This window comes from Globicephala melas, chromosome 15 (assembly GCF_963455315.2).
Source record: "Globicephala melas chromosome 15, mGloMel1.2, whole genome shotgun sequence".
Taxonomy (NCBI): domain Eukaryota; kingdom Metazoa; phylum Chordata; class Mammalia; order Artiodactyla; family Delphinidae; genus Globicephala; species Globicephala melas.
In genome coordinates this window covers 86,238,690-86,259,357 of record NC_083328.1, presented here as the reverse complement: position 1 = coordinate 86,259,357, position 20,668 = coordinate 86,238,690, and the positions used below count along the sequence as shown (strand labels likewise).

Here is a 20,668-nt window from a genome sequence, read left to right as displayed (position 1 = left end):
GATGCAGCTCCACGTGCTCCACCCGCAATAACACTGCATTGACCTCCGCCAAAGCTTGAGGGGCCAGTTCCCAGCGGAGCGCCCCCAGCCTGGGCCGGTCGGGACCCCCCGCCCCTGCGGCTCCCAACTCTCCGCTCCACGGACCAGCCCCATCCCTCCCAGGTGGGCAGCGAAAGAGCACGTGTGCTGCTCTGATCTGGGACGCGAATCCGTGCGGCGCCCAGCAAACCACTCAGCCCCCCGAGGCCTGGTTTCGCATGGACACTCGGACTAACAACCCGCGCTCCTAAACCCCGCCGGGCCGCCCTTCCCGCGGACCCGGCGCCCTCCACGAGCGCGGAGCCGGGCACTACGCGCCCCACAATGCAGCGCGCCAATATCGCCAGCGCGCGGCCCGAGGGCTGCGCGGGGCCTGCCGGGAGTTGCAGTTGCGGAAGCCCCCGCTTGGGCACAGGTTCCAGTGCCAGGGTCTCGGCGGGGAGCCTTCCACGACCGGGATCTCCAGGACTTCGCCCCTGTCCGTCCGACTCACCACCACCGCGTCCTCAGCAGGCAGCCGGTCCGACCTTGCGGGCTGAGGCGCGCAGTCATCCGTGAACGCGCTGCACTTCCGCCCCCAATTCCGGTCCGCTGCGCAGTGCTCCGGCCGGAAACTGGTCCCCTCCCTCGGGGTCCGCGCTCTGCTGGCGCGCAGCGTTCCACGTCCCACCCGCCCCTTCAGTTGACCCTGAGCCCGGTGACCGGCACCTCCTCGCCCGCGGGCACGAACCTGGGGTCCCGCCGTCTCCTCCCTCCCCACCAGGGTCTCCATTCCACTTCCCCCCGGGCCAAGCCCCCTTGGACAACTGCCCGGACAACAGCACAAGCCTTCTAACAGGTTTCCTGTGGCTTCCCTTTTCTCAAAAGACCCAGAGGTCTTTTAAAGACTCGAGTCTGAGCTGATCACTCTCCTTAAATTTCGCAAATGGCTGCCCCTTGCCCGTGACTCGGCTCCTGAGAGCCTCACCAGTTCCTCTCCTTACTGTCCTCTAGGTCCAGCCGCTTTTCCGGTCAATGTCCCCCACTGGTCAGGGCGGGACCTTTGAACCCCCAGCACCCAGCACCAGCTGGCAGTCAACAGGGAGGTTCCAGGGGTCTGCACAGCTCTGTGTGGTCAGAAGTGTTTGTCTATGGACGTCCCTGGTGCCGCAGTGGTTGAGACTCTGCAATCCCAATGCAGGGGGCCCAGGTTCCATCCCTGATCCAGGGAACTAGAACCCACATGCATGCTGCAACTAAGAGTTCACATTCCACAACTAAGGAGCCCATGAGCCGCAACTAAGACCCAGCGCAACCAAATAAATAAATATTTTAAAAAAAGAAGTGTTTGTCTAGGTGACCCCAGCATGCCTCAAAGAGCACCAGGAAGAAACTGACGCTGAAGTGACAGCCCACAGTCAGGTGGCAAGGCTGATTTTGGAGGGTCTCGTGGGCTGTTTAATGTCCAGATGTTTTCCCACTGATGGCACCTTAATGCCACATGAGTGTCTAGGCTGATGTGTGTGAGATCATGCTTGGGGAAGCCCCTGGCGCACACTGGCATCCACACACACCCACTTATTCCAGTGAGGGGACAGTAGAGTGTCTATCTCAGCAGGGAGCTTGGAGAAGAGGAGACCCGGCCACACACTTGCTGAATGCTCACTAGGCACACTTTCAGTACCATCCATGCAGGCATTAACACGGTTGTCCTTCCAACGACCCCTGAGATAAGTGCTTTTATGACCCACTCCTTACAGGTGAGGAAAGGAAGCACGGGGTGGGTGGTTAGTAGATTTCCTGAAGACGGCAGCAAGTCCCAGAGCCAGGAGTCCCACTCTTCACCTCCACACCCCCCATCTTCTGAGAGTAATGGCATTTCCCCCACAAAAGTCCAAGGAAGGGAAGTCCAGGACCCAGAGACTTGGCAAACTCCTGGGCCAGAAAGGGAGCTGAGGACCCTGGTCACACATTGTGCATAGGGACTCCTGCCCAGGCTCCTATTAATTATAACACGTAAATACTGTGGTACTGAGTCCTGAGAGGTGAGCAGAAGGGGAGAAGAAGGCTGGCCATAGCAAGCCCACTCAGCAGGCACTGCGATCTCGAGCAAGTCAACCAACTCGCACTGAGTGTCTGCTCTGCCAGGCTCTGTGGGACTCCCACGGTGGACCAGACCCCATGTGGACCACAGGACAGATGTTAACCAGTCACATGCTTGCTGTGTGTGCACACAGAGGTCCTGGGTCCTCCTCATCTCTCTGTGTGTTCCCGAGGTTTCCCAGAGATCTAGCTCTGGCTCTAGGACTTCATTGCTTGTGGAGTCAGCACTTCTCTTGGCCTCAGTGGCTCCATCCCTAAAACGGGAATGATGCTCCATCTGCCTGACTTCCCATCCCCACCACCAAAGAGGTGACATGGTCACTGCGGGAACAGCTCTGCCTTTGGGGGTATCAACCAAACCCCTGAGTCTGGCAGGGGGAGGGGCAGGACGCCACCAAGTGTGCACATCTCTCCTACACCACCTGGGCACTGACACCATTGTCTCATCTCACACCCGAGAAATGGAGGCCCAGAGAGGTCAGAAACTCACCCTCAGTCACACAGCAAGTAGATGTCAGAGCTGGGATTGGCTCCAGTCTCCGTCTCGCTCCAAAGCCTTTGTTCTAGGCCTCTTCACGTCAATTTACCCTCTTCTCTGCCTCAGGAGCTGCTCTCGGATGCCCCTGGAGGCCTTCCAGACCAGCCCCCACCCTCACCATCCATGACTCGCTTAGCCCTCAGCACAAGCCTGGGCGCACAGAAGGCACCTCCCAGCCTCCACTGGCCTCAGTGAAGAGCTCTCCTACCCCACTCTGATGTTGAGGCCCATCGTCTCCTGCTGCACCCACCCTGGGGAATTGGGGGCTGTTTCCGCCATCCCCCCGGGGAGTGCACAAAGCCAGGTTGGGGGGGCACCAGCTCCAAGTGGTGAGCGCTGGGAGGATGGGCAACGGGTTGCAGCGCTCAGCTCTGCGTCCCAGGCTGATCTCTCCCCTCCCATCATCCCCTCCCTCTGACGGCTGCAGCCCGTGCAACAGCCAGGCGCTTTCTCTCTCTCTCTCTCTCTCTCTCTCTCTCTCTCTCTCTCTCCCTCCCTCCCTCTCCCCGCTGCTCCCGCCTCCTGCCCTCCCTTGCCCCCTCCCCTCCCCGACACTGCAGCATTCGCCGACTGCAGCTCCAGCCACCGCCCGCGCCTCTCCGGCCTCCGCAACCCCACCGCCGCCAGCACCATGGCCAGCACCGTGTCCGGTAGGCACCGGGGCATCGGGAGTCCTGGGGCGGCGGATCTGAGCAGAGGCTATTGTCTGGCCTCGCCCACCGCTGGGCCGATTACGGAGTGTTTTCCCATCTCGGACCCCACGCTCTGCAAGGGCGCGGGCGCTCTCCGGGCGGAACCCGCAGGAGACGGGGTTCAGGGCCGCCGGGTGGGGAGACCCGGTGCCCATAAGGCGGGGATTGCGGCGCCAGCCTAACGGACTTGGGCCGCAGAGCAGGGGCTCCGCTCGGGGTGGGGGCATCGGTGCGGGGGGCGCTGCTGTGCCAAGCCGGGAGCGACTGCCTCAGGATGGCTCCGAGACCCATGGGTGGGTGGGCGCGCTCGCGGGATGCGGGCAGGGTCCCTGGAGGCGCCCGGGGACCCCAGACCCGGGTCGGACCGCGCCTTCTCGGGGGTCAGAGGGAGGAGCGCGGGACCCTTTGCAGGAGTCCCAGCCCGGGGCGGGCGGGGCCCGGGCTCTCCCTGCGCCAACAGAGGGGCCGGGGGACGGGAGGGGGCGCTGCGAGAAGACGGGAAACGGAAACCTGAGCCGAGCCGCGCCCGCACCTCGCGTCGCCGCCCCTCCCCTCGCCGCTGCGGGCTCGGGACCACCCTCTGTGACACGGTGCCACCCGCCCCGGTCGAAAAAGCCACCGCCCTTTACGCTGCGGGTTTGGATGGGGGATGGGCTGCCGCTGTTTCCGAGCCTTTCTAGGATGGGGGCGTCTGCCCCTCCCGCCCCCGCCGCTCCACCTCCCCAGCTGTAGACCCACCGCCCTCAACGGCAACGACCCTCTCCTCCCGGGCCTGCAGCAGGCGCGGAGCTGCCGCGGAGGGGCGGGCACCGGGCGAGGCGGGAAACGCGGGTCACATACTGGACGCGGGAGTGCTGCCAGGCGACCCCCGGGGCAAGGACGCGGGGGTCGCTCTCCTCAGGAACGCTCTGCCCAGTCTGGCTTTCCCAGGACCGGCTTCACCTTTGCACTCGGTGCCCGAGATGGCTAGGCGGGCGGGCGGCCCCCACCTCCACCCCGTCACCTCGCCCACCCTTCCGTCCGCCCTGGGGGCGGCTCTCTGCAATCCCCTCTCCCCAGCTAGTTCGACTCTGTCCGCAGCGCCCGCTTCTGTCTGAGGCGCCAGAGCTCCGCCCACCCACGTGTGCAATGCCCTGACCCCCGCCCCTCAGGGCCGGCGGTTCTGGCCCCCAGTGACTTCTGCAGGAGCCTGGCAGGGGACCACGTGCGTCACTGACCACCCCCCCCCCCCACATCCATCTGGGGGTCTTATCCATCTGGACTTCATACGCCCCCTGCCCTCTCCCTGACATCCCCAGAGATACTGGGACCAGCAGGTGAGGGTGGCCAGTGCGGCCCCAGTCCCACACTGGGGCAGGTCTGTGCGTCCTCATTCACCATCTGTGCCTGAGCTGGGGGACAGTGGGCAGCCACTTCTGAGAGCATTTATCAGCTTTTCACCTCGTTGGTAAAACCCCTGCACAGGCCTCCTTCTCATCCTTCTGACATGAGCAGACTGAGGTTAGGCGCTGGAGGGACGCAGACGAAGCCACACCATCGATGGCCATCAGGGCTTGGGCCCAGACCCTCCGACCTCAGAGTTTCCTGGCACCAGACCCTCTTCTTGGCCAGACTTTGGGGCACTGCTGACCCATGCTTTTTCCCAGGATTGTTCTGGGTGTCCAAGTTACCCCTGGTGTCAAGAAGGAGACCATGGGACTTCCCTGGTGGCACAGTGGTTAAGAATCCACCTGCCAGTGCAGGAGACACGGGTTCGATCCCTGGTCCGGGAAGATCCCACATGCCGCGGAGCAACTAAGCCCGTGCGCCACAACTAACTGAGCCCACATGCCACAACTACTGAAGCCCGCGTGCCTAGAGCCCGTGCTCTGCAACAAGAGAAGCCACCGCAATGATGAGAAGCCTGTGCACTGCAACGAAGAGTGGCCCTTACTCGCAGCAACTAGAGAAAGCCTGCGTGCAACAGCAAAGACCCAAAGCAGCCAAAAAAAAAAATTTTTTTTTTAAAGAAAAAAGAAAGAAGGAGACCATGAGTGCCATTGGTCAGTTTTGTCCAGCATGGCCAGCAAAGACATACTGTAGTACCAGCTGAAGAACTGCTCATAGCTGACATCACATGGCGCTGGGCCTTTCATGTTCTGTCATCAGCACTGCCCTCTATAGAGTGCAGCCCGTGTGTACACACACCTGTGCTCACCTGCAGCTTCTCCCGGCCATAACAGTTTGATAGGAGAGAGGTCTGGCCCAGAAGTGGCTACGTGACAGCGCCGATAACTGTGGCCAAAATTGGTGTAAGTGAACCAGCTATGGCTTCTCTCTGAAAACACATCTTTGATTGGAGCAGACTTTCGTGCCTTAGTGGCCTTGAAGTGTCACCTCTGCTCTGGTCTGTGGCCGCTGCAGGATTGCTCTTAGCCTCATCTTCGTGCATAGATTGGAAAGCTTTGCCCCTGCCTCGCCCTTGAGTGCCTCCTGGTGGGCCGCGTTCTGAGGACACTGCGTCTTGGTGTCCTTCCCAGGTGCTCAGCTCTTCAGGCACTCTTGTAGACTCGCTCATGTTCATCCCCTTATGCAACTCTGGCAAGCTGCAAGGCCTTGCACCTGCTACCTCGCCGCTCAAGGGCTCAGTCTCCCCATCGGGGTGACCGTGATAGTGACAGCACCTCCCCTAGGCTTGTTCTGAGGGTTGAGTGAGCTATTTCAGGAAACAGTGCTTGGCCCGGGGCCTGGCAAGAGGTGAGTGCCCAGTCCACGCCAGGCAGCGTGACTGTTGCAGCCACTTTCCCAGAGAAAGGTGAATGCTGCTGTCAACTCCTGCCATGCTGGGCTCCCGACACTGAGGGAGGAGACTCTGACAAGTGAGAGAGGGGCCGCCTGGGTGGCAACAAGCTCTATCTGTCAGGAGGCAGTTAGCAGCAGCCTCCAGGGCCCTTTTAGGGTGAGCGGGAATCTGTGGGCCCCCTTCCCTCCTAGTTCTGGAAGACCCCCCACCCACCCACCATGAGGCTCCCAACAGGAAAGTGCAGAGGCCTGGGCTCATGACAGGGCTGCCATCCTGGCATGCTGTGTGACTTTGGGGGTGCCACTTGCCCTCTCTGCACCTCCTTCTCCTCTGTAGAAATGAGGCTGATGAGGGTGTCTGCCTGGGCTGGCTGGTCTTGAGAGTCAGTTCGGAGGAAGGGTGTGGTGTGCCCACCCCATCCCCCTTGGGCACGATTACTGTTGTCACCAGGTGCCCTAGGCTGACCTGGTGCCTTCTAACTCTTGCTCTTCTGAGATGTAATCATCCAACAGGCCAATGTGCACTCTTGCATGTGTAACATTTACTGTGAAGGGGGATCAAAGCAGTCCAGTTCACGGTGGAGATTTGTTCTTAATGACTTTAAGTCAGTGATGGGGACGGAAGAGAGGGTCCTGGTGAGGAGAGAAGAGGGAGGGCGTGCCTCGAGGCCCCACTTCCTGGCTGGAGCTACGTCTGTGGAGAGGTCTGGGCCTCCACCTCTTCGCTCTGCAATGAGAGGAACTTTAAGCCCCTCCGGCTCTGAAAATACAGGCGCACCCTCCCGTCTTGCATGTGGCTGGGCCCAGCCCTGATCTCCAACCCCGGTGCAGGCTGCCCCCTGCTCACTGTCTCCAAACTTGCCGGTCCCCCACCCACCGTGCCGTCCCCTCTGACTTGCAACCAGACGACAGCGCAGGCCTCACTCCCAAGCCCACTCCTGGGGAGTTGCCCCTTCCCACTGGGCTTCTTGAGGAAGGGTCTTCTGAGAAGGAAGGTCCTCATAGGCCACCAACCCAGGGGATCTCCACGACCACCAGACGCCAAGCTGCATCCCTGTTTGCAGCCGCGGGACATAGTCCTTCACTTCCCAGTTGGACCCTTGTCCCCTGGGCAGAGCCATGACCTCGGAGACTCTGACCTCAGTCTTGAGCCCCCAGCCCTCTCCCCTCTCACCTGCCTACACTCACACCTGCCCAAGCTCCCCCTCCTGCCCCTGAATTGCCACCAGCCCCCCTCCAGGCTGAGGTGACAGCTGCCTGGAAGGGAGCCCCTGGCATTTGTCTGTAAAATTCCTCTGTTATTAATTTGCAACCCTTTTCCTGGGAAAATCTCAGGCTTGAGGCAGAGAGGGCCTTGAGCAGCTGTGAGGCCCCAGGTTCCTGGCCTGTAAGGTAAACTCTTTCAGAGGTTTTAACAGGGGCTGAGAAAGGACTCTCTGAAAGGTCAGGGTAGGGGGCTGGTGTCTATTGCCAGAGTGGTGGGTGCTGGCAGGGTTAGACTGAGGCCCCTCCTCCCTGGCCTCTCCCAGGACCCAGCTAGGCCCCTGACCAGACTCCCTCTCACTCCCTGCCCCACCTTCCCTTCTGAGCACAGGCCTGGCTGCCTCCCCAGCCTCTGCAAGGGTCCAAATATCTCTTGCTCTGCTGTTCCTGGAGAGCCGCTCTGCCTGGTCCTGCCTCCTCTAACTCCCAAGCACACATCCTGGGAGGTACCCCTCAGCCTCCTTTCTAAAGTTAACTTTTAATGACATAAGTAATACGCGAGTAGATTCTGCTTGTGAAAAAGCAAAATCGACAAGTCAGGCCAAAATCCCCTTTGAGGCCCACCCCTACCTGGCCCTCCCTCCCACACTCCTGAGCCAATGACCAAGTCATGTGTCTTCGCCCTGCGTCTCCTCCAAGACCCCAAAGGCTCTCCCTGCTTCTTGCTCAGGATTCCTCTGTGCTCCCGTCACAACTTCTCGGGCTCTCTCCGGAAGAGTCTGGGTCATCAGGACACTTAGATCAAATAACATCATTCTCTGCATTGGTTGTTGGAGGACCCCGCTCACAGCAAGCTGTTCTCTCAGACAGGGCCTAGCTAGTCACTTCTGTCCTGTGTCCTGTTTCTACACAAGCACTTTCCCCAGTTTTACGTGAAATCAATTTAAAAACATTATCTTGAGTGAAATTTCATCAGAGAGTTTCTTGTCCAACCTGTCTGCCCCTTGGAAGAATGCTGTGGGTAACTATGCATGCTCTTTCATGGAAGCCAGAGTCGCTCTCCGTGGAGTATCTCTCTAGAGACCTATATTAGCTTCTCCAGCCAGGGAGGCAGGTGCATGGGTCTGAGCCCCCGAGTCTGGGACCTACTGCAGTGGTGGAAAGAACACAGACCACCTGGGGTTGCCCTGGAGGAGCTTTGAACAAGTCACCCAGCTACCTGGGCCCAGTGTCCTCTTGGTGGAGTGGGGGTGACAGTATTGGGCATACAGGATTCTTGAGAGCCAGTGAGACATCAGACCCATGTGTCTACTTTGGGGCCTGGCTTGCTATGAACCAACCACAAAGAGCTCAATTATTTCCATTCTGAGAGCGAGCATCTCCCCTTCCCTGACAAGGCTCAGGGCCTCAGCAGGCTTACCTCCTTTTCTGGTTGGGTAGTGTGGACACTGGCTGTGGGCACTCACCCTGCAAGGCCAGAGGGCGGGCTGTGGTGCTGAACGGACAGCTCCCGTCCCTTTGGCTTTTGATGAGCGGCCAGTGCGTGTCTGGTGAGAACCTGATTTCATCCCACGGTGGGCGCACTACAGGGTAAATGGGGGGTGGGCTGGGGGGCAGACAGGAGGGTCTGAGGGCTTCACCTAAGTGCACAGCCAAGAAAGTGCTGCCTGCAGAAGCTCTCCATTTGTGCTGGCCCAGTCACCAGTGTGGTGGTTAACCTCTCCACCAACCGGGCAAGTGTCCACGAGAGCGAAAGGGGAGGAAGGAGAAGTACGCGGAGGGGCAGGGGGAAGGGAGAGTCGGGAAGATACACAGTGACAAAGAATCATGGAGACGTAAAGATATAAAGAGAGGTAGTGACAGATGGAGAGCCAGAAAGACAGAAGGATGAACGGAGACACAGACAGAAATGCCAAGAGAGAGAAAAGGAGGGAGAGAGAGGCAGAGACAGACAGAGCGAGGGGGGCAGGGACTCAGAGACAGGAACAGAAAGACCAATGCAGGACACCCACAGGGAGGCGTGCCCAGGGAAAGACAGCCAACATCTGGGAGGGAGGGAGGGACGGAGAGAGTCAGAGATGTGGGACACAAAAGATCAAGGTAAACAGGCTCCCAGACAGGCGCAAGGGGGCAGCAACGGGGACAGAGGCAGGGAGGCCTGGGCATCCAGGGAGGTGGGGCTGGAGGTGCGATGGGACGGCGCCTGCTCAGGCCGGCCTCACGCCCACAGCCTACAAGAAGATGAAGGAGCTGTCGGTGCTGTCACTCCTCTGCTCCTGCTTCTACTCACAGCCGCAACCCAACACCGTCTACCAGTATGGGGGTGAGTGTGCCCGGCTGCTGCCCTGACCTCGCTACCCCCTCCCGTGGCGTCTGTGCACCCCCGCTTGGCTGCCTTCCGGAGAGAGGTCCCTGTGGGGAGGGGCCGGTCCTGGGAGTCCCAGCCCTCCTCTCAGACCTTGACTTGGGTGTGTGCTCGGCCTGCCCCCTCCTTGAGCAGCCCTCCTGAAGCCCCCGTCTGCTCTTGCCCTGCAGACATGGAGGTGAAGCAGCTGGACAAGAGGGCCTCCGGCCAGAGCTTTGAGGTCATCCTCAAATCCCCTTCCGACCTTTCCCCGGAGAGTCCCATGCTCTCCTCCCCCCCCAAGAGGAAGGACACCTCCCTGGAGGAGCTGCAGAAGCGGCTGGAGGCAGCTGAGGGGCGGAGGAAGGTAAGGAGCCAACCCTCTGGGTCCTGATAAAGACGGTCGGGGGCCTTGCTGGCCACAGACAGCGTCCCCAAGGTGCGGGCTGCTGCAAGCACTCGACTAGCTGTGGGCCTGTGTAGCAAAGAGGGTCTCATGGTCCCGCGGCCACCTCCTGAGCCATCAGAATGAGACGGGGGAGGAAGGATTCCTCAACGGCAGCCATCTGGAGGGAGACAGGAACCAGATCCTGCTGGGAGGGGCACCTTGGCCATGCTGGCAGGGTGGGAGGGTCAGGTGGTAGCCCCAGGAGGGGCCCTGGGAGAGGAGGCTGGGCGACAGCCTCCCGAGCAGGGGAGCGTGAAGGAAGGGCTTTCCATGAGCTGGGAGCTCAGGGGGCCCCTGGGAGAAGCAGGCCCCTCCCCACGCTTTCTCACACCAGCCCCCCTGAAACTGAGACACAGGCAGAGAAGCACGTGCTCTCAGGAGTGCAGTCCTGGTGCCCAAGCCCACTGGGCAGGGGCAGCAGCTCTATCCCCCTTACGGCAGGACCGGTGAGCCCTGGGGACCCAGGCTTCTCAGGGTTAACTAGTAGTAAGTGGCACGTGGGTGGAGCCCAGCAGCCTTCTGAAGGAGGCTGAGGGAGGCTAATTACCTCTGGGAGCCTCGGGTCCACTCCCGCGGCCACCAGCAGGGCCGGACAGTGGCGCCAGCAGCCCCACCCTCCTCGTTCCAACTCATCCCTTCCCTAGCGGCCCTGGGACCCCTCCCCGCCCCCGGCACCTTAGGGAGCTCAGAACCCGGTGTGTATTAAGCACCTACTTCGTGCTCAGCGGGCAGACGTTTGAGGAAAAGACGGGGAAGGCTCCGTGACAGCCCACAGGAGCTTCCTCCGCTCCTCCCACGTTCCCCGAGGGCAGCTGGGACTCTGGAGCGGGATGGAGCGGGGGCGCCCGGAGCCCAGCGGGGAGGGGCAGCTCTGCGGCCGAGGGTGGACAGGGAGGGCTTGCCTGGGGATGAGGTGGTCACCCCAGCCAACGGCAGGACAGGGTAGGCCCGAACTCCCCGAGGACAAGGCCCGTGGGCGGGAGGCGGTGGGCTCGGGCTGGGCGGCGGGGCGGGGCGCGGGGCACTGGGCGGGGCGAGGCGGGGCGGGCCCGGCCGCCCCTCACGCTCGCCCGCCCGGCCGCCCGCGCAGACGCAGGAGGCGCAGGTGCTGAAGCAGCTGGCGGAGCGGCGCGAGCACGAGCGCGAGGTGCTGCACAAGGCGCTGGAGGACAACAACAACTTCAGCCGCCTGGCCGAGGAGAAGCTCAACTACAAGATGGAGCTCAGCAAGGAGATCCGCGAGGCGCACCTGGCCGCACTGCGTGAGCGGCTGCGCGAGAAGGTGCGCGCCGGGGCGGGGCCGAGGACGGGCCGGGCCCGGCCCGAGCGGGGGGCGGGGCCCGAAGCAGGGGGCCGCCAGGAGCCCCTTCTTTTGGCGTTTGGCCGGTCCCTGCCCACTACGCCAGCAGCGCTCCCGCAGTCCGGCCTCCCCGTGACGCCCCGTCCTACTGGGGCTAGCCAGGGTGAGGCGAGCCCCTGCCCAGGCCGGAGCAGCCTCCCTGCGAGCGGGACCAGGTTAGTTCCGGGGAGCCCCGAGCCTGCACTCCCCGGGAAATTCCCGGAGTCACAATGCTCGGGTCTGGACACCACCCCAGGCTCCCTGAGGGCCAGCCCCCACCCTCAAGCCGCACTTGCAGTCCGTGACGCAGGCCTGCCCCTGCCCTCTGTTGCTCCTGGTCACTAAGGTGTCCTCATTGGTCGCATCTGCCGCACCTGGGACCGAGCCAGTCTAGGGAGGAAAAGACCCCAGGGTTCCCAAAGCCGGGGAGCCGGAAGGCAGGGCCCCCCAGAGCCCAGGAGGGGTGGGGGAGCAGGACCCCGCCCCTGCCGGCTGCAGGGCCCCGCCCACCCCGCCTGTCCCGCAGGAGCTGCACGCTGCCGAAGTGCGCAGGAACAGGGAGCAGCGAGAGGAGACGTCCGGCTAAGGGGCCGTTTGGACACCGCGGCGCCTGGATCCCGAGATGAGACAGGAACACGTCTGGGTTTCGGTTTTGTTTTGTTCGACTTTGTCTAGATGCGGCTTTTGCTCCCGTCCCTCCTCCCCTCCTGTTCTCCCAGCTTCAGCTTCTCTTTCCGCGTTCCGAGCTGTCCAGCCCTCGTGGCAAGGCTTTGCCCACAGGCTCTCCCTGTGGGGCCCCCAGGGCGTGGCACTCAGCCCCGCAGTTCAGGCCCCAGGCTGGCCGTGGCTGGGTCCCCTCTCGGCAGCCCTCTTAGTGGGCGTGGCGGCGACCTCAAGAAATCCAGCGGTGGTGGCAGGAACACGCAGGTCGTTGTGCTGTGAGCGCCTCGTCACTTAGGGCACGTCTTTTGAGGCAGCTCCTGCCGGTAGGCAGGGCCACCTCCACCTGGATGTCCTCCTCTGGGAGAGGGGCTGGGCACGCAGGAGTAGGCGGAGGAAGACAGACTTGGACAGAGAAGGATCTCTGGGCAGTGGGGGGCAGGTACCCTGTCACTGGCCAGCCCTGGGAATCCCATGTGCAGTGGTGCTTTTTGGAACTGGTGGGTAGGAGCTGCAGCACGCTTTAATGTGGTGGCACAGGGGCCCTCTGAGACCCCCTGGCCTGAGGTTGGCACCCTCGGCTGGCCTGGGAGGCTTCGGTCATTGCCCTTGGCTGGAGTGGTGGTGGGGTGTGGCTTGGCCTGGGTCTTCAGGGGAGTGGGCATGTTCCACCAGGGACCTGTGAGCGAGCTGCTGTGGTCTAGAGGGTTGTGGGCAGCATGGACACGTGCCGGCCCCTCCTCCCAGAAGGGCCTCCTCCTTCTGGCCCAGCACCTGTGTGGGGAAAGCCAGCCTCCCACTGTCCCTTCTCTCCTCCACGCTTTGCGGATGCCCTTGGAGGACCCATCCTTATATCCCTTTGGAGTCTCAGCCCCCTCCCGTGTGCCCTCTGCTCTGGTCAAAAGATGCTCCCACACTGTTCCTGGCCACAGGGCTTTCAGGCGCACCTCTGGACAGGTGGCCCAGTGTGAGTGGGTGGCAGCCACAAGTGCCCCTCTGGGAGCCCTGAGTAGATGCTGGGGGGCGGGGGACCAGTGCCTGAAGATTCAGATGTCGGGGGGCAGGGGACAGGGTTCCCAAGCCACCTCCTCCGTCCTTCCATTCCTGGCTGGTGGCCCACTCTGGCCAGCCTGCAGGTTGGAGGCCTGGCTCTATCTCCTGCCAAGACCCTGCTCGGCTGGCCTCCTCCCCCTCCCTCAGTCTGGGGGGACCTCCAGACCCCCCAGCGCCAGCCTTTGAGGACGGCTACCTGCTTGGACACAGCAGCAGCCTCCTCTTCTCCCTGGCAGCCCAGCTCCACGACTGGGTGCTGGGGTCCGAGTCCTCGCTGGCCAGCCTCTTGGTGGAAAGCCTGAGGTGTTTCTTGCAGGAAGGACCCAGAGCCAGTGCCTCAGAAACCAGATGATTGCAGCCCTCAGTGCCCCTGGCTTTCATTCTACAGAAACCTATGGGGACACTGCTGGTGACCTCCCAGAGCCAAGCCAGGGAGCACGGGTGGGTACTGATCCATTGCAGTGGGCTTCTGGGGAAGTTGGGACCTGTGCCCCCCATCCCTGTCCCCACTGAGACAGCCCCCAAGGGAGTGACAAGCCAGGACTGGAACCCAGCAGTGCCCACCGGTGGCTTCTGTGGGACTCAGAAAGGGGAGCGGAAAGGGCCTGAGGGTTGGATTTCTCTGAGCGGTGGCAGCTCTTTCATAGCGGAAGCCCTAGTGTAATACAGCCCATCTCATCCACGTAGTAAAAGTGAACTCAAAAATTAAATCAAATGAACAATTTAAACAAATGCGTGTGTTTAAGAAACGGTTGAACTCTCCCAGCGTGTGTCCTGCATCTGTGGGGTCAGATGAGCTGCGAGGCCACTGCCTGTGCAAGCGTCCCCCTGGAAACCCCACCCTTGTGTGTCATCACCACAACTGCGAACAGTTCTCATGACGATGGCGATTTTAAGAAAAGAGCATATAAACAGCACGCAAGCCCACTTTCCCCTCCGGAGCCCCAGGAGACAGTGGGGGTGGGAGGGGGGAGGCTGGGACCTCCGCTGCAGGTGGGGCCGCCCCAGCTCCCCCAGGGCTGCGCCCTCCTGTGGGCCGGGCTCTCAGCTTGCCGCTGCAGAGGAAGATCAGGGTCTGAGGTCTGGGGCCTGCCCTTCTCACCACGGCTGTGGGTCTTGCTTGGATGGGGGGTGGTCCTAGAATCCCAGGGTGTGTCCCATCACTCTGTGGACCCCGTTGGGCAGCTGACGGTTCACAGACAGATCTGGCCCCAACATGGGGACCTGCAGTGGCAAAAAGAGACAAGCAGACATCGTGACTCACACTGGTGGACATGTCTGTCCTAGGGGACCCGAACTGCCCCTTGGGGTGCCCAGCAGGGAGGGACCCCTCTGCTGGGGAGGAGGCATGTTTGGTAATGTCCACGCTGAGCCGTGCTCGGGTCCACACATGGACCTCAGGTACAGGCCCTGGAGAGATGCCTGCTCCCCAGGACCCAGAGACCCACTCACCTCTCCCCAAACCCACAGCCCTCTCCTGGGGCAGTCCTAGCTACTTCCCCAGGCTCCAGGGAACTCTCACCATCTCCCCACCTTCCCCTGTCCAGGGAGAGGTGGGAAAGTCAGAACCCAGGACACACAGCCTCCAGTAAGGTGGAGACATCAGAAATCTGCAGGAGTGGAAGGAAATACATGGAAGATATTTTTATGAGGTGTGAGTTATGCATGCCTGTCATCTGGGTTCACAGACACATGCTCACCACATAGAAGCGCACAGCCCTGGAACTCCCAGAAGAGCAGCTGATCAAGGTCAGGGCCTCTTACCTCTTAGGCGGCCCTGGTAAGGCACTGAGGGACAGTCACCATATGGAGCCTCTGAGGTTGGGAGATGATGGGGAATCCTTTGCAGAAAAGCAATCACGCTTCTCCTTAACAAAGAGCAGCAAACAAACGGGGGACTCCTGGGAAGCCAGTCAGAGCTGTATTCGTTACCTAGTGCTGTGTAACAAGTGAGTCCAAGCAGTGGCTGAAAACAACAAACATCGTTTCTGTTGAGTCAGGACTCCAGGAGCTGGGTGGTTCTGGCACAGAGCCTCTCAGGAGGCTGCAGTCAGGACATCAGTGGAGGTTGTCTGGAGGCTGCGTGGGCTTGGAGTACCCTCTTCCAAGTCGGCTGGCTCACGTGGGGGTGAACTAGTCACGGAAGCAGAAGTGAGTCATTAAGAACAGCCTACCCTCAAGGCGGGGGTGGGGTGGGTGAGGCCCCACCTTTGGAAAGGAGGAATGTCACAGACTCTGGGGACAGGTATCAAAACCTCAGACACTCTGCCTTGATGACCCTATGAGTTCTGGACACAGTGGGTGCTGGCTCGGTGCCTGGGGGCAGCAGTGGTGTCCAGCGAGGCAGGCAAGGTGGGAGCACAGACAGACGCCTGTCGCAGCGGGGCCTCCCTCCAGCCCCTCACACGTCTTTGCCGAGCCGAGCTCGGGTGTGGCTGAGTAGAAGGGACGGTACGAACTGCAGCTGCTTCTCTTGCTGCTGAGGAAAAATTATTGGGCTCTTTGGCAGTTGTATTAGTTTTCTCGACTGTAACGTGTGCAACAAACTGGGGGCCTTGAAACCACAGAGGTGTCTCCTTTCAGCTGGAAGTCAGGTGCTGCCAGGCCACGTCTGTCGGGACTGGAGGGGAGGGGAGGACCAGGACCAGCCCTCCCAGCTTCAGCTGCGGGGAAAGGCCGTCTCTCCGCCCACAAAGGGCCACTTACAAACGGCACCGTTTCTTCTCAATAGATGGGGGCCCCTAGAGCCTGTGTGGGGACCTCCCTCCGGTTATGAGATGGACGCACCCCCAGCGCTCAGCATGTCAGACTCCTCAGGAGGGGTCAGGTCCTTCCTGCAGCACAAGATGGGTGCGTGCAGGCCAGCAGGGTGGGGAGGACCCCGCGTGGGGACGAGGCCCACGGCGGAAGCCGACCTGGTCTCTTCTCTCCTGAGTAAAGCTTGTCCTGTCGGTGCTCAGCTGCCTCGCGCGCTCCTTGGCGACCTGGATGTCAGGATGCCAGGAACGAAGTGTTTGGACTTCTATCCCCTGCAGGCGGCTGGCGCTGTGATGAGCAGTGCCAGCCTCCACGCAGTGGGGGCCTCCCCAGGTATTGGGAACTTGAGCCTGGGCTCTGCTGGACACCGGCTATCCTTGGCTTGTGGACGCAGCACATGTGTCTCTGCCTCTCCCTCTGTGTGTCTGTCCCTATGGGACACCAGTCACTGGATTAGGGATCCCCAATCCAACACGACCTCGTTATTTCACTAATTATACCTGCAACAACCCTAGTTCCAAATAAGGGCTCATTCTGAGGTCCTGGGACTTGTGATGTCACCACATCTCTGGAGGACACAAGTCAATCCCAGGCAGCAGCTGTAGGTACATAATTCGTAACTTTAAAACATCCATGCACTAATTTGTGTATTCAACGTGAGTTTAGCGAGTGCTTATTACATCTGTGTGTCTCACTCCAGAGAACAGTGATGGATTTGAACACCCAGGCCCTGCCCTGTGAGAAAATGCATGTTAGTCAATACAACCTTATGTTACATATGGTAGTTTATGATTTTTTAAAGCACGTTAAAATGTTTTTAACCGGGCTTCCCTGGTGGCGCAGTGGTTGAGAGTCCGCCTGCCAATGCAGGGGATGCGGGTTCGTGCCCCGGTCCGGGAAGATCCCACATGCCGCGGAGCGGCTGGGCCCGTGAGCCATGGGCACTGAGCCTGCGCATCCGGAGCCTGTGCTCCGCAACGGGAGAGGCCACGACAGTGAGAGGCCCACGTACCGCAAAAAAAAAAAAAAAAAAGTTTTTAACCTTCACCAGGTCCACTATGAGGAAAACAGAGTAGGCATTATCTTACGACGTTAACATTTTTTCTGGTTACAAACATAATACATGCTCACTGCAGACTACACAGTATAAAGACAAAAATCCTGATCCACCAAACTCCTTCCCCTGGAGAGGACCTACCCCTCAAGAGGTGCTGAAGTGAGCCCGAGTTCAGACCCCTGAGACGCGCACAGTGATGTGTTCGCACTTGCCCTACGTCCTCACAAACATCGCTTCAAGCGTTGGACAATCATCTATTTCATGGATGTACTAGGATTTCTGAGAAAACTTCCCCAACTTTATGGATTCAGGGACCTCTTATAATTTTAAAGTTTATGGAGGACCCCCAAAGAGCTCTGTTTATGTGGGCTATTCGGGTCGACAGGGACCACACTGGGAATTAAAACGCAGAAATTAAAAAAACAGTAATTCAGGGAATTCCCTGGTAGTCCAGTGGTTAGGACTCCGCACTTTCACTGCTGAGGGCGCAGGTTCGATCCCTGGTCAGGGAACTAAGATCCCGCAAGCCATGTGGCGCGGCCAAAAATTAAAACAAACAAAAAACCCGCCAGTAATTCAGGGACTTCCTTGGTGGTCCAGTGGTTAACACTCTACGCCCCCAATGCAGGGGGCCCGGGTTCGACCCCCGGTCAGGGAACTGGATCCTGCATGCTGCAACTAAGACCCGGCACGGCCAAATACATACTTTAAAAAATCAGTAATTCAGGGGCTTCCCTGGAGGCGCAGTGGTTAAGAATCCGCCTGCCAATGCAGGGGACACGGGTTCGAGCCCTTGTCCAGGAAGATCCCACATGCCGCGGAGCAACTAAGCCTGTGCGCCACAACTACTGAGCCTGTGCGCCTAGAGCCCATGCTCCGCAACAAGAGAAGCCACGACAATGAGAAGCCCCCGCTCTCTGCAACTAGAGAAAAGCCCGCGCGTGGCAATGAAGACCCAACGCAGCCAAAAATAAATAAAATAAATAAATTTATTAAAAAAAACAGTAATTCACTAAAAAATGATACACCCATTACATGTTAACATTTTAAAATGAAAAAGTGAGGTTTCCTTAAAAAAGAAAAGAATTAGTGAGAATGGTTGAAGCATATGAGAAAAAAATCTAGCCACACACAGATATATGGTTGGAAAAAGAAACTATTTCAATAGCTTGGTCTTTAATACTAAACCAAAGCTAGATGAGGGGTAGTTTCTTAAAGGTTGGCTGCACTGTGAATCTGAAACCATATCAATAAACCTTTCATACTCTTCCACGGGTTGAATGGTCTGTCCTGAGCTTAAACACACCTTTTACCCATGCACGGTTCTGTAATTCTTAGTGCGTGTGCCACCCTCCCCCAGGCAGGAGGTCCTGGGCCTCAGGGCCTGCAGAGTGGAGGAAGGGAGGGCCAGGGTATTGCTGGGTAAGCCGGGCCTGCCGTGGTCCTGCTTCCAGTCTGGTCAGGGGCTGTGTGTGGTGGAGCCCAAGTAGAGGGTGGGGCATGACAACCCCACAGCATCCTTGGGCCCACGATGACAGTCTCTCCTGGTTTACCCTCCTCTGTAGTAAACCAAGAGTGGAAGCTCCCCTCCCCTTGGGAGCACAGGGGAGAAATCACCACCCCAGACCCCAGGAGGAACTAATCCATCCTGTCAGCCAGGCAGAGCCCAATGCTGCGGAGGCAGAAAAGGTGAGCGCAGGTTCACATGCCAGGCCTGAGGTCCTGTGGCAGAAATACGTGGAGGCCACGCAGCAGTGGAAACTCAGACTGGGGAGTCTGGGGTGCCCAGACTCCAAGGCCAGCGGCCACAGCTCACCCCAACTGTGCGGCAGCACCACCTGGCCTGGTCTGCCTCCTGCATCCTTCTGAGCTTTCTCCCTTTAACATTTTTTTAAAGTTAATTAATTTTAAAAATTTATTTTATTTCTGGCTGTGTTGGGTCTTCGTTGTTGCACGCGGGCTTTCTCTAGTTGCGGCGAGCGGGGCTACTCTTCCTTGTGGCACGTGGGCTTCTCATTGCAGTGGCTTCTCTTGTTGCAGAGCACGGGCTCTAGGTACGTGGGGTTCGGTAGTTGGGCTCAGTAGCTGTGGCTCACAGGCTCTAGAGCGCAGGCTCAGCAGCTGTGGCGCACGGGCTTAGTTGCTCCGTGGCACGTGGGATCTTCCCGGACCAGGGATCAAACCCGTGTCCTCTGCGTTGGCAGGTGGATTCTTAACCACTGCGCCACCAGGGAAGCCCTCTCCCTTTGACTTTATGGGCATTTACTTCCGGAACGTGAGGACAGGGAAACTCAAATAAATGATATGCACAGACCAGACACACCTGCTCTTGTATTTACCAGATAATAAAATAGCTGCACTGACATAGGCTCAATAGTTTAATCTTTAAAAACAGTGACTTCTTCATCACTTGCTTGAGTACACTCTATATTATTGAAAACAGAATGAAAGCGATAACTCTCTCAATTATAACATCCCTGAAATGAAGTTTGCTTGAAACTTCCCAGTCTGGGAAATGGCCTTCAGTGGTCTTCCTACCTAAGTATGAACACAGGTTCACGGCTTGGTCTTGAAGAAGGCATTTGTTTTCTGCTTTCTCTGTCTCCTGAGGGAGCATCCGCAGACCCCGCAGCCTTTCACTGGGCACCGGAGTCTCCCGCAGCTGCCAGCTGCCAGAGCAGTGACACCACACACGAGGAAACTTCGTACGTGCCTTCCCTGGTCTGAGAACAGCCAGCCTCAGCCACCCTCTGGGTCCCCCTGACTGCCCGGTGCAGGTGGGGAGACAGAGCACAGGGAGATGTGGGGATGTGCCCAACGCCACCACGGCTGCAGCGCTTCCTCCAGGAGTCCTGGGGCAGGAACAGGATGCCTCACAAGTGCCCCGGCCTGGGCAGGGCAGGTGACCCCACTCACCACCCCCTGGGCCCCCAATGCACCTTTCAATCAAACAGCAAGGCCTGTTTGTACTCTCTCCCAAGTCAAAGGAACTCCAGGAAAGCTGAGTGATGCTAACCTTCCCACGTTCTGGAAAACGCAGGGACTTTGCACTCCAGCCATTAAAAAAGAGCGTTTTCAGGGCGTTCCTAACCCTTCATCAGGGTGGCTTTTAATGCCTCTGTGATAGCGCAGGAACTGAATTTTAACTTCAGTTAACGTAAATTGAAATGAGCACACGTGGCCAGTGACTACAGCACAGGGGAGCGCGGCTGGGGGTCGACACAGGAACACTGGGGGGAGCCGCGCGGATCCAGAAGTGAGGATGTTTAAAGCCGTTTTTAACGCTTGCTACAAAAATAAGCCATGCTAATCGCAGGATTCGGACTGTACGACTCCCGGGGCAGCCTTCCCGCCTGCCTCTGGGGAGACCCTTTGCACACGCGGGCAGGTCACTCACCTTTGTCGCCAACCCTAAGCGCGTCCCCCTACGCACCCTCTCCCCGGGAATTTCGCGCCGAGCGGGTATGTCGGCCAGTCCCGGCAGGTGAGCCAGCGGGCGGGGCGCGGAGCAGCCGCCCAGCTAACGGGCAGAAGCACCCACCTCCGGCCCCGCCCTCGCCCGCGCGCACGCGCGTCGGGCCCAGCCGGGCCTTATTTCTCGGCACCTCCCGCTTCCCGGCTGAGCGCCAAATAAATATCCGGGCTCGCCCTTGCCCGTGCGTGCGCGGCCCCGCC

At 59.6% G+C, this 20,668-nt stretch overlaps 2 protein-coding genes, 1 long non-coding RNA gene and 1 other non-coding gene across 19 annotated transcripts in view; 2 read left to right on the top strand and 2 right to left on the bottom strand.

Annotated features, from left to right (window-relative positions):
- RTEL1 (regulator of telomere elongation helicase 1) overlaps positions 1 to 3,072 on the bottom strand; it is a 30,621-nt gene extending 27,549 nt beyond the window's left edge. For 11 of the 14 annotated variants that reach the window (XM_060285782.2, XM_060285786.2, XM_060285795.2 and 8 more), the window contains exon 1: positions 533 to 647. The gene's annotated coding sequence lies outside the window, so the exon portion shown is untranslated. Of the gene's footprint in view, positions 1 to 532; positions 648 to 2,611 lie in introns of those variants that run through there. The other 3 variants (XM_060285785.2, XM_060285784.2, XM_060285783.2) reach the window with 2 other exon arrangements.
- Positions 3,073 to 3,152: 80 nt separating this feature from the next.
- On the top strand, positions 3,153 to 13,917 carry STMN3 (stathmin 3). 2 transcript variants are annotated; one of them, XM_060285798.1, is made up of 5 exons: positions 3,153 to 3,309; positions 9,566 to 9,658; positions 9,871 to 10,046; positions 11,218 to 11,409; positions 11,993 to 13,917. In XM_060285798.1, exons 1-5 carry the CDS (start codon positions 3,291 to 3,293, stop codon positions 12,050 to 12,052), a joined length of 540 nt encoding a protein of 179 aa, XP_060141781.1. In that variant the 5' UTR covers positions 3,153 to 3,290; the 3' UTR covers positions 12,053 to 13,917. The 2 variants fall into 2 exon arrangements, with proteins under 2 accessions (XP_060141781.1, XP_030697585.2); XM_030841725.2 differs by lacking the exon at positions 3,153 to 3,309 and adding an exon at positions 4,637 to 8,885.
- On the bottom strand, positions 13,153 to 20,589 carry LOC115844541 (uncharacterized). Of its 2 annotated transcripts, none has more exons than XR_004036160.2 (3): positions 14,944 to 20,589; positions 14,702 to 14,789; positions 13,153 to 14,403 (listed from the first exon to the last, which is right to left on the bottom strand). It is a non-coding gene; the product is annotated as an uncharacterized lncRNA (long non-coding RNA). The 2 variants fall into 2 exon arrangements; XR_009559210.1 differs by having other exon boundaries at positions 13,154 to 14,403; positions 14,702 to 16,671; positions 20,391 to 20,589.
- Positions 17,433 to 17,505, top strand: TRNAE-UUC (transfer RNA glutamic acid (anticodon UUC)). Its single transcript has one exon. It is a non-coding gene; the product is annotated as a tRNA-Glu (tRNA).
- Positions 20,590 to 20,668: the final 79 nt, after the last annotated feature.

Coding starts and splice junctions, on each gene's coding strand:
- STMN3 (XM_030841725.2), top strand. CDS start 8,864: ATGAGCGGCCAGTGCGTGTCTG. Junction 10,047..11,217: donor CAGCTGAGGGGCGGAGGAAG/GTAAGGAGCCAA, acceptor CCGCCCGCGCAG/ACGCAGGAGGCGCAGGTGCT. Junction 11,410..11,992: donor GTGAGCGGCTGCGCGAGAAG/GTGCGCGCCGGG, acceptor CCTGTCCCGCAG/GAGCTGCACGCTGCCGAAGT.